Source organism: Columba livia, chromosome 9 (genome assembly GCF_036013475.1).
Source record: "Columba livia isolate bColLiv1 breed racing homer chromosome 9, bColLiv1.pat.W.v2, whole genome shotgun sequence".
Classification (NCBI taxonomy): Eukaryota; Metazoa; Chordata; class Aves; order Columbiformes; family Columbidae; genus Columba; species Columba livia.
The window spans coordinates 8940052-8959013 of record NC_088610.1 but is presented as its reverse complement, the minus strand read 5'-3'; the positions used below and the strand labels follow the sequence as shown (position 1 = coordinate 8959013).

General features: G+C 40.6%; 1 protein-coding gene across 20 annotated transcripts in view; it reads right to left on the bottom strand.

Moving 5' to 3' along the window:
* MCF2L2 (MCF.2 cell line derived transforming sequence-like 2) overlaps positions 1 to 18962 on the bottom strand; it is a 163661-nt gene that overhangs the window by 45962 nt on the left and 98737 nt on the right. For all 20 annotated transcript variants that reach the window (XM_065073743.1, XM_021293136.2, XM_065073746.1 and 17 more), the window contains 2 exons: positions 1800 to 1866; positions 529 to 644 (listed from right to left, as the gene is read on the bottom strand). In XM_065073743.1, the coding sequence (XP_064929815.1) occupies positions 529 to 644; positions 1800 to 1866 (183 nt within the window). The remainder of the gene's footprint in view (positions 1 to 528; positions 645 to 1799; positions 1867 to 18962) is intronic.

The window sequence follows — 18962 nt, the reverse complement described above, 5'->3', positions numbered from 1 at the left end:
TTAATCATGTTGATAATTGGTATTCTAGATCACCTTGCCCACAGTGTGGACAAGGCTTATGGAAAGGTTTAGGATCTTAAAAAGGATAAAATTCCTTAAGAAAAGTGCTATCAAATATATCATGCCTTCTGAGGTGATAACAGAAATATAGGACAAATAAGCTGAATACTATGGAAACTTACTCACATTGGAATTTTGCCAGAGAAAGAACAGGATTTAGTCCTGTAACATCTACCAGTGTACCAAGGGAGGAGGTAAAATACTTGCCACAAGATACATTCAAAATGGATAATGCCCAGGGAAATCACTAGTAAATACACACAAGGGTATAATCTTTCACCCAAAAAGATGAAATAGATGATCTCAGGGGTGCTCCCCATGCATGGGTTTTATAGGACACACACAGAGGCAGAGTGAGGGTGACTTTTCCTGCCTCTGTGTGTGTGAGTGTGACCCAGCACCCACATCAAGGGAGCAGCAATGACAGGAGCACCGAAGGGTGCAGGACAGCCACCAGTTCCCACATGCCTGTTGTGGAATTCGTAGATTTCTGGGAGGTTCCCAAAAAGAATTTCTTTCTTGTTCTGGAGTGCAGATGGAATCAGATGTACTAAACTGGGATTGTCCATTTCCGAAGCATATCCCTGCAAAGAGTGGAAAATAAAACCAAGCTGTTTTTACCAGGGAAGAAGTATTGTGTCTGAGACACTGAAAAGCCCCAACGCCTATTTGCATTTTGTTCTCAACAGAGCATACAAAGGCTTTTCCTGTGCCAGCTTCTTTGTTGCTCCCATGAATTTCTGATGCTTCTAATTTTCCCCGGAGCTTTTACCGCTGGTAGCTGTGCAAACACATTTTTAACCACAAATTCAGAAATCACTGGATTAATGAAAAATATGAAATCACGTACCTAAGATTCAAAAGCCATTTTGGTCATGTAGGGATAGAAACTGCTAGGTTTGATAGACACATATCTTTCTGCTATACTGCTTAATTTCAAAAGGGTTAGTTTGGGTTTATTTGTTGAACTGTGGTATTTGGCTTGATTATTGGGTTGTTTCTTGTAGAAACTGGATTGTGTTTCATCAATAAAAACTTTGAGAGAAAAACAGTTTGAGTGCAGATTTTAAACTCAAGAGTATTATACCAATTATGAGAGCTGTCAGCTCCCACAGCTCAAATCTAATAAAGAAGCAAACACATGGCTGTAAAAATAAACTACCCAGTCCTTCGTGTCCCACCCAAATCCAAGCATGACTGAGCCCTGCTCAGCCTCCATCCTCCCACAGACTGGGGACATCAGACTCCACACACAGTGTTCTGGTGTCCTACAAGTTTCCAAAGCTCACACATTTGCAGTGTGAGCTGCTCTTTTCTGTGTTCAGACACTACGTGGGACAATAAACAAGAGGGGGAAGAGGGCCTGCCCTTTTCTCAGTTGTTTTCCAAACCTACATTCACAGAAATTTAGTGTCTGCCACCATGGAAATCAAGGGTGCTGTTTCTGAGGCCTATTGATATTTTGAAAAGGCACATAATTGATGGTTCCCCTGTCCATAGCTTTGAGAATCATGGAAGTTTTACCATTCTGTGGGCTGGGGTCAGAGAAGGTGCCTCTTCCTTTAAGCCCTGAGGAAAGATGTCTAAAACATCCTTCTCATGTTCCATCTCCAAGGCTGGGTTAATTTGCTAACAGAGCCCGTGTACTCTCAACAGGAGGTGGTCAGCCCATGAAGGATGTGCACCCACTGGTGACTTGGAGGTTAAGCACCAGAAGTAATTTCAGAAGATTTTCTTACCTCTATTATACTTTGAAGTTCTTCTACATAAACACGTTCTGTTTCTATGAGCTCATTGATTATGTGGCTAAAAGACAAGAAAGGTGGAGAGATATAGTGTTTACCAATAGTTCAACAAAGCATACATGAAACAAAAACAGTATTCTTTGCATATTCCTGTTTATGCCTCTGACCACACACAAAAAAACCCTTCAAAGGCCGTTTCTCCATACTTCAATAACGTGCCTTGTTGATAAGCCTTAAAGTCCTAAACAACCCTTGAACTACTATTTTTTCAGTTCATTTTAAACTTCATCTTGGTTGCTTCTGTCATTTTTACACCTACAAATCTGAACAAAAAGCTTAAAAATGCCCCAGAAAGCAAACAAAAAAGGTTTCCTCTTCTAATAATAACTAACAATACTCAGTAAAAGGGGGTCATATTTCTCAAGCCTATGTTACATTTCTGTTTTGCTTTATTTTGCAAAATAAACAAAATTGGTGATCAGGCTTCCTTTCTTTAATGCATTGCAAAAACAGGCAACAGGATGATGTCAGAAGTCTGAAAACATGAAAGTAAGTTGGAGTAAAATATTTATACTATATCTTGGACTTTTTATTTCTAATATTAGTTCAGTACTCCTAGGTAAGTTGAAGACATATGTCTTGAAGATGCCTGATTTATTTCACAGAAACATGAATGTAACCAATTCACTTTTGGACAAATAACTAATAAGATTTTGAAATAAAATTGCATTAAATCCCTCAACTTTTTTATGCAACAGTTGTCCCATACTCTCAATAAAATGTTCTCTTTAATACACTTATGAACAAAGTTTTCAGGGTAGCTCTTCCAGAGGTCTGAGCGGGTTCTCCAGGTTGGAAAGGATGAATGCCAAGTATTCCTCTCCTGGTTGATGGACCACAGGAGCCTGTGACCACACAGCTACATCAAACAAAAACACAGCACCAGAAGGACACCGGGGAGTAATGTCTAGAGGAACTGGAATATGTCATAAAATCTAACACAAAACCTTAAGAAGATAAGATTTTATTATTTAACTTAACTTTATATACTAAGAGTAAATGCTTTCACTTTGTGTTATGAAAATCTTGTGTAACAAACATATTCCTTCCTTGTAAAGGTGGTGGTAGCTGTTTTATCATCTCAGTTTCAACAACAGTGAAACAGAGAAATAATAATGATGGCATTCCTTCAGTTCCTGGTTAGAGTTAAGAGCTTCATATCTCTAAACTATAGGTCTGTACATAAAGGGTAATCATTTTCCAATTCATCTGCACTGTGAAATAGCAGCAGGATAGCAGGATTTGCTGCCTAGATAAGACTTTCACTGCTCACGTTTTTGTTTTGTTTTGGTTGGTTGGTTTGGTTTGGTTTGTTTCTTTTTGTTCTTATTTGTTTGTTTGTTTGTTTGCGGGGTTTTGTCATTTATTTGTTTTGTGGGGGCTTTTTGTGTCGTTGTGTGTTTGTTTTTTAACTAGTCTTTTTCCAACTACAAATTGTGTCCACATCAATAAAGAAGAATTCAATCAAACATCCAGCGTTCAGTCAGATTCAGTGCACATGCTGTTACATTTGCCTCTTAGCACCCATGGCCAAGCACATCTCTGGGATTTCCCACTTGGAACACAGGAGCTGTATGCTTAACCACCAACTGTCCCCAAAGCAGATACCTCTCATGCTTCTGCAAAGAGCTGGTGGCTGACAAATTCTACTCCCTAGGTTGCTATTGGTTGATAAGAGTGTTGCAACATATAATCCATCCATCTACACCAATCCCACATCCAGATGTTGTTTTATGTAACTACAAGACTATTCTTCTGACAGTGTTATTCTGTATTTCTTTCTCTAAGAAGGTCAGTGCCACAGCAGGAACACTCAGCACAAACCCATCAGCAAAGAGCTTTCTTTGACTCTGGAGTAACTTACCTGAATTGCTCTCCAAATAATATCCACGGCGGTAAAATATCAAACGTTAAAGGTTGTTGCACATGAATCACTCTTTTGTCAAACTGTTGACAATATAAAGCCATGCACTTGATCAAGGGCCTTCCACAGACTTTAGAATTGCCCTGACAAAGATGCAATTTGAGAACAGTAAAATAAAGAGCTACATAAGTGTGTGTTGCTGCTGCAGGGGAAAGCATTGAGAGGGTATAAAGGACACACTTCCACAGTCACTGTGTGAGCATGCTAGGTTGGTACATGATGAAGTAGAGAGCTCACTGTATGGTACAAGGGATTTAATGGCATTTGAGGTAGCCTAAGAGCCTAGAAAACTGGCTGAGACACCATCTGATATACCTCAAGCCATGAGGGATGAAATGTGAAATGTCCATCTCTTCCAAGACACCATGGGGCGGTGAGGGTAACTCAGCATGTACCTGCTGCAAGTACCATTTTTAAAATATGACACAGCAATTGATAGGACTATTGTCACAGGCAGTTCTTCCAGCTCCCTTTTTCCCTTGTACAGTCTCAACAAACATGACTGGGTTAGAAGTTATTTCTAGTGCCCAGCTACATCATAAGTCCTCTTTACATTGCCCAACATCTGAATAAAGCTAATATTGCAAATGAACATCCATTGTTTATAAAGAGAAAGGACCTTGTACTGTGGATAAGAAAATAAGACAAATGCAGCTAATCCACTGTCTTTCTGACTGCTAAGAAGAAAGTACAGGCACGAGGGTTCACCCTAATGTTTCTGTCAATAATACCCGATGTTAAACAAAAGGTGAAACAGCGAAGGAATGAAAAATGAAGAATATGAGCTAACCAACGGCAGATCAGAGATGTGGGCCATTACTGTATTTAGAGTTTTAAACGTAATTCACAGTTCCTTCAGTCCCTCTCTTTTTTTCTGTACCCACATCCAAACTACATAGCAAAGTCCAGAAGTTTTGTGCAGATTTCTACCAGCTTCTGAGGGCTTTTCTCCAGCCTCCCGTGCTGCCACACACACTGATCAACACCCAAATCGCAGGCTGCTCCCTTGGAGGTAGCAGCAGACACAGCACTGAAGTATCTGCCATCCCCCCTGCTCCCGTATTTGCTTTCCCCCTTCACAGAGAAACATGAAAACAGGAGATGGAGCCAGGAGGGACCACCTGAAATCTTGGCCTTGGCACTAAGGGACTGTTCATGGTTTGGCCAGTAAGTATGAGAACTTGCAGCCTTTAAACGGGCTTGTTGCAGTTGGCTGTGTCTGAGAGAATTCCGAGGTAATTTCAGAATAGAAGCAGTTTGCAGTCTCGACTTCGGATTCAGCGTTGTGGTTACAGGAAAGACCTAAACAGCCCCCTTGATGACTGGAAAGTGGATAAAAAACCAAATGTAACTGGGCTGTCTGAGGTAAAGAGGAGGTGGGGGGAGATCTTCCACACTACATTGCTCCTTCATTTCAGAGGCATTTTATAATAATATGAGGTTCAGATGGCAGTAGTCCAAAACCAATAAAACTCTGTGTTGGCTTAAGTTTAAGGGCAGCTCTCACAAGGATAGTTCCTCTCCAGGATCGTCCCCAAGTAAGTGGACCATCTCAGCCCAAGATGGTGGAGGATTAGGCATCTGACCTCAAGGTCTAAGGTTTACAAAGAGTCTCAGAAATCCTTAAGATCTTATCCGTAGGCATCCTTGTTGCCAGTAAACCTTAATTCCACTGGAGTACACTTGCCCCTTCCGCAAAGAAACAAAGAGACTCACCAAATAAGAAGAGTTCCAAAGTTATTCTGGTCCAAATAATAACTGACCCAGACAGTTAAAACTAGCTCACATTTCTTTGAATTATTGATCTGGGTTTCTAACAGAACATCATGACCTTGGTTACACTGAGACCACATTTCTGAAAGGTGTGACTTCACATCAGCTTCCTTTGGTCAGATTATTTCTGCTTTGGCACTCATGGCATCCTGTGGCCCTGCAGCACTACAAAGATCTCACGCACTGAGCCTGTTTCTACCTGAAATGACTCCTGGCTTTGAGAGGCACCACAGTGCCATCACAATAAGGAGGACAAGAAAGCAGAAGGTGATAGGAAAACTACTTCTACCTCTGGCAAGTTAGTCATGCCATATTGAAATGAAGAAAAAAAATGATTGCATAAAGGGTTGTCTTCAGCAGGGATGAGACTGCAGGAGGTGCCAGAACAGCAAAAGCATTGGGAAGAGACTTGGAGAAAGAGGCTGAAAGAAGTGAAACAAGTGGGAGACAAGCTGAGTGGGAAGGGATGGTGGTACAGCATTGTCTCAGTCATGAGTGAAACCTTGAATCTGACGTAAACACTGGTATTAATTAGCAACCTTCACTTGTGGTGTGGTGTTTCTGTATGTGTCACTACCTGTGCTGACATTTAGAACAAACTATTTACATTGCTTTGGACTGTACAAAGAACACCTAGCAATGTTGTTAATGAGGGGTAAACTAATCCTGCACTGTGTGGCCCCATTGCAACAAAACTTTGTCAACAGGCATTTTTATGATCTGGCTTCTTCAGGTAACTGAGAGCACCCTACAGAGGAAGGTCCTCACCACGATGACCAGAAAGAAGACACACACCAGCCCATTCCATCTGAATAATTCTTCCTCCTTCCTTATTAACAGAAGAAACAGGAAATGCAATTGAATGCCTGGCCAAGCTCTCCAGGTATGTCAGGTCATCATGCAGTTTCTCTATCACAGTTCTGGTAGGAGCAGTGTTAGGTAGTTTCTCTGCTGTGATATGAGCTACCTTAGAAAACCTTATCAAATATAATGAATCAATAAGCAAAAAAAATACCCAGAGACTACCACAACCTATTAATATCTCTTCTGGCTAAATCTCAATGGCTCTTTGTTCATACAGTTACTATTTGTGCATCCTGCTCAGATGGCAACATGAAATTAGTTCGGGGTTTTTGTTTCCATAACTGTCCTTCTTCTCTAACAAACTCATTGTCTCACTTCCATTCACAGATCTTGTTCCTATGCCAGAATTTGCTGTCACAGGTTCCTGTCCTGTTAAGCAGTCTTTTCCTAGAAAAGAAATTGGATTAAACCAGGGGGGTTTTCCTGAAAGAAAACCCAATGCATAAATCAAAACTGATGCTCCAAAATTATTATGCTGCAGAAAATCTGTCTGCATGACTGATGTGGACCAGTGAAAGTGGCACGTGTGCATGGGTACTCCATAGCTGTCTTCTGAAAATGCATGGAGCCTGGAAGATGCAAAGTTAATATTTGCAACAGCTGAAACAGCAGAATACCAGTGTGCAAGAGCAAAATACTCAGTGGAATCCATTAAATTAATAAAAATAAAACAAACATAACTTTTATCAATATGTCTAATTTAGATGGAGATATGAATTAATTGAAAATATGGGCTTTTTAGATACCTGAGGCTTCAAAAACAAGAGAAAGGACTGAACAGAACTGTGTGCGGATAGAGTAGGACATAAGAAAAGTGACAGTGAGAAATGTACTGGCTGGCAAAAATGAGCACAGTGGTAAAGACCCTCTTGAGCCAGCACTCTTGCTGTTTCTGGGTGTCAATTAAATATAATAAAATGATATTTTTTGCAATGGTATCTCCTTTGTGGGTAGTAAATAGTGAAAATATCACTGTCCCAGTGGAAATAGAATCAGCAATAAACAGCACATCCAGTTCTGAACTGGAAATTGCTACCAAAAAATCTAAGATTGGTGTAATCACAAAATCTCAAAGTTATCTCTGTGCTATGGAATCAGAAGAAATAACAGCATGTCTGCTGCTGCGTAAAGGAAATTTCCATCCTACTTACATAATTGTTTTTAAGAGGAATGTATTTTTTATTTCTCACAGTGCTAAAAGTGCCTTTCCCAGCTGGAAGGTACTTGCAGCTGAGATGGTGCAACAGCTCAAGTGAAATTTAAGTAGTGAGTCAGTTGCTGTACTTTGCCTCCTAAAGTGGAATAAAAGATCATTCTGGACGTACGAATATTTGTTTGAATGGAACTTTATATTTGTTATTTTACACAGAAAACATTTCTGATTTTTCTGACACTTTTTTTTTTTTTTAATAGAAGGGAGTAATACCTTGAAAGAACAATGTTTGTTCCTAAAGTACATTTCATGGCTGCAAATGAACCCCAATTAACTAACTTTAAGAAGCACAAGGGATTTAGATAGTACGCTCCATCTCATCTGAAAATCAGTGCCCCTTAGTAAAGATACTGGAATTGCCTGCCTGGGTGATCCTATTCTGCTGCAATGTCAAATGGACTTGCTTGAGTTATAATTGAAGTTCTTCCGAGCAGAAGGATTATATCTTTGTTAGAAATATATTTCACTACCAAAGTCACCATTTATAATATTTTGCTACTTCTGAAATGCTCTGATCTCTTCACATATAAAGAATTGTCCCACATTCATTGTTCCCAAAACAAATTACCTTGGGGAAATATTTTTATATATCTTAATTAGTTGACCTACATTATAGGAACCAGAACATAGTTGTTAATGGAGAGGCAAATTAATAAAATCACCTACAGAGAGCAATAATATGTACAGAGGACTAAAGTCGAGCAAGAGTTGTTTCTCATCTCAGCTGTGCATCTGCACTGAAATGATGCGGCTCTATACACAAAGCTGAGCTCGCTTTAGGCAATGTGGATGCAGCAGACTGGTCCTTACTGGCCAAAATAACATGCCAAGTAGCTGAGCAAGTATTTGTCAACTACCCATATTTGTGAACTACCCATCAGGCCCACCTCGAGATTTTGGTCTTTTAATCGTGTAGCTTCACCATTTCTATTTGATGATAAAGACACATTTAGCTCTGTGATATCTCAACATGGAGTAGTCAATTAGCTAAAAGCAAGCGAATAATTTATAGATCAAATTTGCTACCAATGTAACGGCTAAGTGGCATTAGTATTGGGCCATACTTTAGTAGATTGTATTAGGTTGCTCATAGATTGTTATCCATATATTGTTATCCATACAAGCTACTTGACACACATGCTTGTAAAAATATCTGCATGTAATGGAGCCACTGCAGGTGAACAGGCTGTGTTTTATGTGTATTATGGTTTCAAACTTTTGCAAAACTATTTAACAGGTTTTTTCTGTGCTCAACCTGACTTTCAAGAAACAAACTACTTTCAGTTAAGATGCAGTATATTTTTTCCATTCCTTTGCAGATGCAATATAATGATATCCAAATACCAGTTGACCCCATTGAGCAAGAAATCTGGTAAAGGCTGACAGTGCTGTGGATTTTCCCACACAGAGTGGTGAGGCATGATATTTGAAAAGGGGCTTTTTTAATAAAATAAAAAGTTACAGTGGTAAAACCCCAAAACTTTCGAACAAACAAGAGAAAAACAAAACAAAACACAACCCAAAAGTAGGTTAAAGGAAGCTTAATGGGAGCCATTTGTTCTGAGAATTCACGTTGACTACTAGAGCTCAGGCTTTAAGTAAACCTAAAAGATGCCCACAGCCTCTAACCAAAAATCTGTGTAATCTCAGGTGGATATCCTTGCTGGGCTGCTGGGATTTAGGCATATATGAGTCTGCTCTGTACAAATTCCTACACCACCCTAATCTCTTACTCCAGAGCACCTCTTAGATTCAGTGACTTACATCTCTCACACCTGTGTACTCACTCGTCCCCATCCTGGCCCTGCAAGGACATTTTGGGCTGTGCAGAACCATTCTGGGTTGGGATAGAGAAGCTGAACACAAGACTATTGTTCATCTCTTGCAAATGGCAACACAAATACTATCCCAAAGGGCCACTGCTGGAGGAAGATAAGAGCTCCAGTGGTTTTGATTCTCGTAGCAGATCTGCCTTTGACAGCTTTGTTCTGCGAGATTTTCAAAGGCCATTTGAGTAGAATGAGGAATTAGCTTTATTATTAAAATTAATATATTTGATTTTACAGACAGCCCTGAGTTTATGTTGGAGAGGGCAGACCAGAGACATGCATGTTGCACTTGGGAGGGAGGGGATGGATTTGATATAAGATATAATTCCCAGCCCCTGTGTGGGTTGGTATTTCAGTCTGAGATGTGACCTTAAGGAAACTCCAACCTGCAAAATCCACTTCTCCTTGTAATAGGATACAGGGTTGTGCCAGACTTAAAATCTATGGTCCTCCTGCCTGAGCTTTGGTAGATCTCTTGGATATACCCTGCTTTTAAATGTCGTTGAGAACCAGCATTCTGTCAAGCCTGAGGGTGTTACATGACAATAGGAATGGAACAGGGAAAGAAAATCCTGAAAAGCTAAAATGGAGTTTATGGGAGCAGCTGGAACACATATGCTGCTTTAATTTCTTCTTGTCATGTTTACATCAGTAAATTGTGAACTGCTATGGCTGAGGAGAAAACATCCTTTGTGTGTGTGTGTGGTGCTTTCTCCACAGCCATAATCTGGGGCAGTGGGGCAGGCAAGGATCATTCCATCTGCAGGTACGGTACACCTGGCAGTGACTGGGAAACACAGCTCCCAGCAACACCTCTCTGCATTTCCTAAGCTGTACTTTGGACAACACTCTCTACCACACCTCTGGAAGGCAGGTTGCAGAGACTTCGAGAAAGAGAGAGAGACACTGTCTGTTGAAAGATATTCCAAACTTAGAAAGCAGCTTTAGAGAACTGTAGAATAGATTCCAGCTGAAGAATGTGTTCAAAGGGTTGCTTTACAGAAAACTCGCACAATTACAGATTGCAAGAAACTGGGAGGATATTAGCCAGTATTTGGGTAACAGTATTACCCCTGTTTCTTACTTTTTTTTATCTGAGGAGCTGCTAATGGCTAATGTCCAAGATAATACAATGGGACAGACAGATTTCTGGGCTCATTCGGGACTGCCATTCCTCTGTTTTTTTCCCTGAGAGAATAGGAAGCTTGGTTTATCAATCTCAGTGGCTATTATGAGTCTTACACAAGCCTTGCTTACATGGTAAATGTCTTGTCTGCTGCTTCAGTGTTTGTAGTTAGAATTGGGATTGGGTGCAGTTCACAGGTGACTGGAAGAGGTAAGAGCACGCTGCACCAGGCAGAGCTGTTACAGAGGCTGGAGCTCTTGATGTCCTCTACCCACATAGTAAATCTGATCTGAGAGTACTAGTGGAGGAACCAGCACAGACAAACAGAACCTGTACATTTTTATCAAGAATAGCATGCTCAGTGCCATGTTATCTAGTTCTAATTCAGGTCAGACACCATAAAGGCAAGGTAGTCCATCCATGCTAGTTTGTCCGACATGACTATTAACCAGAGAACAACATTTGAAGACAGGTTTGGGAAAACTAGAAATGCAAATAAAGCATCAGTGCCTTCAAACTGGAGGCTACAGAGAAAGATCAGCAACAGTGTATTGAACAATCTGGAACTTTGCAGAGGGTCTGGTTGACAGACAAGTGATACCATGTAGAACAGAATTCCTGTTTAGACCCATATGAGGGAAGAAGGTTTCTGCTGGCTGAAAAAATATAAGTGAATTTTCAGAAGTAAATACAGTAATCTGAACAGGAATATGTCACAAACCTTCCAAAGCTGGTTATTATATTCCCAGTTAATGAGCAGCTTGTTAAATGCAGGAAGTGAAGTCAGCGGTGATTTACTGAACTGAATTGATAAATCACTGCTCCATTGCATCACCAGCTACACCGGAGTGACAGATATCCTATCTCCTATGCCCTGTTGGCAACTCTCCTGCAAATTATGCAATTATTTAGATCAGCCCAGTGTAGGCACAAGTCACTGATATCCAGATTAGACAACATGACCTGCTCTTTGTGCCGCTGTAAATGACAACACAGCATGCTCAGCACTCCTTCATGAGCTAATTCACGTACAGGAGCTGCATGGGTTTTAACTTCAGATCTGTTTAAAACCAGATGTCATTGGAACCAGTGTGAACGTGTACAGGGAAGACAGGTATGCTTTGGCAGCTCTGTATGGAGACTTTTACACCCAGAGAGGCCTGATTGCTTCTAGTTTGTTTCAGCGGTTTCTTAGCCTGGAGACTGTCACTTTTCTGTCCTTTGAAGAGAAAGTGGCATCACCTGAGCTGAGGTGGTATAAAATCATACCAGTGCTGCTCTTCTCTTTCCCCATCCATCAGCTTGGCAGTGATAACAGGGTTGAGTAACAGCCTCCTCTCCTTGGCTTGTGTCTATGCTGCCTGGGGTTTTCAGGTGTCCTTTATGCACATACAGGAAGGCCAAGGACTGTCAACCCCCTACATCAGAACAAAGCAACATTTTTATGGAGAGGTGATATAGATACAGTTCGGGGACAAACAAACAGAGGAACCTTTAAGCCTACATGTGCTTCTTCAGACAAGACAAATCTGGTCTCAGGCCAATACAAAGCAGCCTCTATTTGAACATACTCTATAAACTCTGAGATGGATCAGGTTGTGGGAGAGACAGAATTTCAGTAAAGTCCTGGATAGACACAGCAAGTAGCCACACAATGGATGATGCAGATTGCTCCCCATTGACTGTGTGCTTGCTGAAGTTTCCAATGCTTTTTCAGGTGGAGCACACACATTCCTGTGACACAGGGCAAGCCAGAAGACACCTCTGATCCTAATCTCCCCGTGTGCCTAAAACAAAAACCAATCAACCAGTATGTGCATGTGGCCAGCTGCACTCCAGGAGCCTGCCCAGAGCCAGCAGGCAGCAGAACAACTGCACAGAAAACAAGTTGAGGAATCCCTGGAATTTCTGAAGAGTATTAAAATAATCTTAGTACCCAATAGCAAATAGGTACAAGAGATAATAGCAGAAGTGGCTGCTTATTCCTCTTGCATACTTGATTAAGTGCAAATTTTGTAAGAAAGCATGTGAATATTAAGAGTGTTTATTATTCAGAATCTGCCACCCAGATTCTTTGGGTGCAAGGACTTCAGAAAGCCTCCCAGAACACTCAGTAAACCACGGTATTGTAACAATATGATTTTTTTTTTTTGTCCTATTCATAATAATTTTCCCAGTTCACAAAACTATTTGGATCTATAGTGGGATGATGTCTCCTCTTGCTATTCTATGCACTATCAGCAGCAAGATCTCCCCACTTGGCAGCATACATTTTACTTCAAAGATCTTCCCAACCCTTTAGGCTGTAATTAGAGCTGTAAGTACTGGAGCCAATCTGCCCAACAGGGAAACTTCTCTGAAAACAAAGATTTTGTAAAGGTTGAAAGAGATGACGGCAAACAAGAAATGGCTAGTGGCTTCTTGAAATTTCTCCTGCTGACTGCTCTTTCATTAAGTTCCATGAAAGAAAACAGTTCTCTGTGCCTAACAATAAAGTCAAAAAGTTTATTAAAATGTAGACTCCAAGTTCTTCCCCTCTGCCAGCTGAAAGTTTTCATGAGTCTGGAAATTAGACTGCAAAGTCACACTCTCAGGATTCTACTGTAACACTTAAGTCTCAATCTCTCACTAAAATAATCCTATCTCATTTGTAATAGAAGTCTATATTTTATTATATCATAGTATGAAATTTGTTACATCTTACATTTGTACACTGTAGGGAAACCTTTGTAATGGATCTTACTTCTGCCATTTAAAAGGGGAAACTCATTCCCTCTTTTGGTGTTGTCCAATCTGGAAAAGAGAAGGCTTCAGGGTGACCTTATTATATCCTTTCAAATTATAAAGGGGACTAAAAGAAAGAGACATTTACCAAGTCCTGTAGTGAGAGGACAAGGGGCAACGGTTTTAAACTGAAAGAGGGTAGATTTAGATTAGACATAAGGAAGAAATTTTTCATGATGAGGGTGGTGAGACACTGGAACAAGTTACCCAGAGAAACTGTGGATGGCCCATCATTGGAAATGTGGGGCTTCAAGCAACCTGATCTAGTGAAAGATGTCCCTGCCCAGGGAGGGAGAGGGGTTGTGGGCTAGATAACCTTTGGGTCCATTCCAGCCCAAACCATTCTATGATTCACCTCTGCCTGCTGGAGAAGCTCTGCATCTTTGGCCAATAGCTAACCAAATCAGGGATCTTAGTTTCTCTCCTGCCATATGCAGCTCTGATGATTACAACAAGCACTTGGACACCAAAGCTTTTAGCTGCACTCCCCTGAGCTACTAGTATTTTTGACACCAGTCCACACCTAAATTTAGCAATTCCCAGACCTAATGTCAGTGCAACTTCATTATTGCTGATTTAGAATAGGGCTCTGGCACGATATTCTCATTCTGAAAATAGCTTCTAATTCTTCACCCAGGGCAGAAGCGCCATTCTGTTCTACCTACCCAGCCTGATGATTCAGTGATATACTTAGTTATTCTCATGTTCAGAGTGATGCATAGACTGAGTTATGAAGCTCCCCAGTCCTTGTTAGATCAGTAACAACGAGGGTAGGCCTGACCCAGGTATTAAGATACACTACATTTAAAGGACTCCTAAATTTAAATCATATCCAAATCTGAAGTTGGAACCTGTCATTTAAGGGTACAAACACCTTCAGGCATAGACCCACAAGTTGCACACTCCAGGATGTGAGTTTGCAAAGTGACACCTGGCTGCTGGTGTGCAGAAGAAGTGATGCCAGATGCTCCACTGATGCCCTCATCATGTAAAGCAAACTTAATGTGCGTGTTCAGAGGATAAACAATGAGTTTGGACAGCATACATGCTTGAAGACTATTTTGTATTTATACAGAAATGCTCCATGCATATGGGACAGCTGGGCCCATCCCATGTTCTTAAACTTGACTCTCATTTAAGTCACACAAATGATACATCAAACTCCAAACCCTAGACCTGGTCATTAATGAAGGTAGTTCTATCTGAATATAAGCTCTAGAAGAGCTTATGGTCTCATGAGAATTTAATTCAGAAAGCAGAGATTATGCTGCTTACATTACATGCCACATCTGAGTACAAAACCATCAATGTCTCGCAATTTTCCACCTTAATATTTGGTGGTAAAAGACATTAATTAAAATCAGACACAAGTGGCACTGCTGTAACTCCTGCCACTGCACACTTATCACTTCAATATACCTGTTGCTGTGTTTACGAGTGATTGACGTCATGGCCACATTGACGACCCATTGATAGCACCAGCACCATGTGCAAGATCTGGGGGTTCTTCTCAGGAAAAGAGTTAAGCTGTGGTCAGAAAGTCCAGGAACAGATGTCATACTTTTGTGTTTTCAGTGAGAAGCACTAACATTGACTAGCAAGGTCACCCAGCCCTTGTTGCAAGGTGGACTAGAAAAACAATAGGTGAATTGGACCCAAAGCAAATCAACCAGAAAATATTCTGGATTTACAGGAAATTCAATTTCATATCTGATATGGATCAATATCAACTATTTGGATGAAGTTTCTTCATCAGTTTATCCACTCCGTAACTGTGAAGGAATAAATATGAACCTTTGCAGACTCCCAGTCACTCCATCCTGCCCCCTCCCTTGCATTTGACAGTAATTGAACACCAGCATGGACACTCAGACAAACTGGTGAGCAAGATGAGTTGATTCAACTCAAAATCAACCTCAGAAAAAGAAAAACCAGTCATACTAGCTGCACAGTTGCAGCTGTACATGGGATACAAACAGACTACATGGTGTGGGTGTGGAGAGAGAAAGAGGAAGAAAGGGCAGCAGCAGAGCCCTAAATGGGCGCAGACTATATTGTGAAACTGTCATCAGAACAGACCTATAAATCAGTTTTATTTTCATAAAATGCTACCACAGAACATCCGACCATATCAGCTCCCCATAATAATATTTGAACATAAATTGCAAAATATCACATTAATGTAACTGATGCAGATAAGATACTAAGGACTGCAGTACTAAGGACTGTAGTACTAAGGAGTCCATGAACTTTGGTTGGTTTGCCACAATAACATCCATACAGGCTGTCTCCAGACACTTGTGTAACTGAACTAGAAAGGGTGCCCTCCTTGTGACTTCACCAAAAATGCCCAACTATTTCATACTTCTAGTCTAAGCACAGAGTCATGTGATTATGAAAGGCCACCAGATTTCTCATACAAGAAACACCACATGGATACACAGGAAGATTTGAAAATGCAAACCAAAAGCTTTCAGTTAGAATATAATGTAACAAGAGAGGTACAAGGGCCACCTGACAGTAAAGGCAATGAGAGTCCAAAGTTAAGATTTCTGAAAGGAGGGTGCTGGTTTGGCTTATCAACCAGAACTGTTGCTTTTCCATTTTAAAGTCCTTTTTATATTTATTTAATACCTCCTCTCATGAAACTTAGGCTCAGACTCTGTTGAACTGGACGACATACCAGTGAGGGCACACAGATACTGTTTGGTCATGCTAGTCCATCCTCTTGGAATGGATCTACGTGATGCAGAAGGCAGCAGCTGGGCCAGAGGCACCCATCACAACCCCTTTGAGGGCGCTGCACAGCTTCAACAGGGCTCCACATAGACTCAAAGGCACAGAAACATTAAATGACACATCTCTGATCCCAAACTCCTTGTAAAAATGCTTCATCGGTAAGCAGGCTTCGGTATATTTTTTTTTCTTTTTTAGAAACAAATGGCTTTAAGAAATTCCCTCCTACCTTCTTCTTCTTCTGGGCAAGAACAGCTAAAAGAACGTTGCTCATACCAAGAGTCGGAAACAATAACAGCAGAGCAGCTTAGCACAAATCCACAGGAAATGCAATTCATTCTACAAAATGGTATCATCTAGGTATTTCTCCCTGTTCTGTTGAATCTCATCAACTCATTATTTATGTTGAAATAAGGCCTGAAGTCTCCAGCCAGAGGTGAGGCCAACTGTGCCAGATGACTGTAGGCATCAAGGGATCAGCCCGGCTAAAATCCCGTTCCTGCCAGTGTTCAGCTTCACCCTCCTGCACCAGTTTGGACAACGCCCTCAGACACGTGGCGTGAATTTTGGGGTTGTCCTATGCAGGGGCAGGAGTTGGACTCGATGATCCTCATGGGTCCCTTCCAGCTCAGGGCATTCGATGATTCTATGATGGGTCCTTACAGCACTTTGCTCTCTCCACACCTCTGAAGACTCGAGACGTGTGCGCTGTAGCGGCACACGGCAGGGTGTGATTAACACACGGGGTAGGTGTTTCTGGAGAAAAACATGTGACATACCCTTTAGAATAGCATGCTTGGTAGTGCTGTTTCCTCTTTTGTTGGTTTAGACACGCAACCTGCTTGCATCTGTGTCTTTGGCGGAGGCCAAAGTGGACAAAATACGGCTGGGATGGGGTGTAAAGATTTAATTTATAAATAAATAAGGGTGATGTTCTAAAAAAATTCTCCCCCCCCCTCGCAACATTACTGGGGAAAAGGAAGTGGTGGAGCTTTACTTCTAAATAAGATTTTATCTCAGCAGAGGATCTGACCTTAACAGGATTTTGGGTTTGAAAAAAAAATCAAAAGTCAATTTTTTTACCACTGGAAAATAAAGTCCCTGAGATGAAACCGATAGAAACTCTCCCAACTGTAATTTCAGGTCAGATGAAGTCTGTTTGCTTCACTGACAGAGATGCTTCTTTTAAATTGGGGAAAATTCAGGTCAACCAAACAGGGGAATTAGTGAGCACAAATGAAAGGTTGTTGATTCTTTGAGCAGAAGTCACTTTTCATGAGAAAAGTGGACATAACTGTAAGAGAAACTCAGTCACACCGAACTAAGTCTATTTGTAGAGTTGAACAGAAGCAGTCATGTTTGCTCAATAATTCAAATACCTCTGACTTTCCTTTCCATGGACCTTGTTCTTAGAATCTTGTAATTATGTCCAAATTGTGCTTCTCCATACACACACCTTAAAGTTATCTCCTATTTTGAAAGTGTGACTCCTTGAAGCTGTATTTTCTGGAAACTGCACTGTCAAGACACAGATAACACAGAAGTATTTTGGCTTTAATTTTTAAATGTCTTTGGAACATCTGACTTTGGAAGGCTCAGAGTTGAGTCTTTTTCATGCTTATTTTTGGCAAGATGATCTCCTACACATTAAAAATATTAAGTTAAAATGGCACTTCATATTTGGTTGAAGAATAAGTGAATCATGGTTGGTTGATTGGTTTGTTTTACAGTAAGTTGTGGAAGAAAGAATCCAGCTGCTATTTCTCTTCCTCTCTGGTTTACCAGGTTCAACTGAAAATGAAAACAGGAAAAACTGGTATCACCGGGCAAGAAATCGGTGCTCTAGAGTTTTTAAAGTTTCTACAATTGAGAATTTCTAATTGAGAAAGGGACCGTTTTATGAACAATAAAATGCTTGAATGGGATGACACCTAAAAGTAAGAAAGAAGAATAAACTTATTAAACAAATATTTGTGAACTAGAGAAGGAATCGGCAATTACCATTTTGGTAAGAAAAAAGAAGGGTGCTTTGTTTGCAAGGTTATTTCTACTGTTATTTAAACACTGCTTAGAGAACATGGCAAATTTACACAACGATCTACAATCTTCTCCTGCTAGGGCGAACTGCCAGCTGTAAAGAATTATATTTTGTCTTACTGCAGAATCACATGGAGAGAAATCTGGGAAGGCAGCTCTAAAGTGCTTAGTTATATAAGACATCCAACAGGAGAAAGAAAAGATCAAGTGAAAAACTCTTCAGGCCTTGAAGCTTCCCCAAACTAAACCTGTGTTCCGAAGCAACACATCCTCCCCTGGGACTGTCAGCTGCTCAGTTTTTATCATTGTTCTGCTTTTGCTGGATGCTCCAGAATTTCTCTTCTGTGTGTAAAAAGAAAACAACTCATCATGTCCCAAAGATGTTGTCAGATTTATGGTTGTAAAATGACAGACACTAATTGTCATGACAGGCAACAGTTACATTTCTATGAAGTCAATGATGAGGTCAAGTATGATTCAGATCGATCACAGTCATGTGAAAGAATGGAAGATACACAATAGGCTTGTGTTTGGTATTTATGTTGTGAGAAATCTCAGATTTGCAATAAATCACTCAAGGCACAGCCTGAACAGTGGTTTCTCAATCTGAATGAGCTTTTTTTAACCTAGTTTTTCTCTTCACTAAAGAAGTTTTGCAAAAGTGTATTTGAAGAAGGCACATTCATAGTGCTTGCCTCGGATTGTTTTTTAAATACTTCCACCTCAGTCTGCCAACCATGGAGACTGATTTGTTGATGTACTTCAATTAATCAGTCATTGCCCTCAAGATGATCTAAGTCAGTCACCCAGT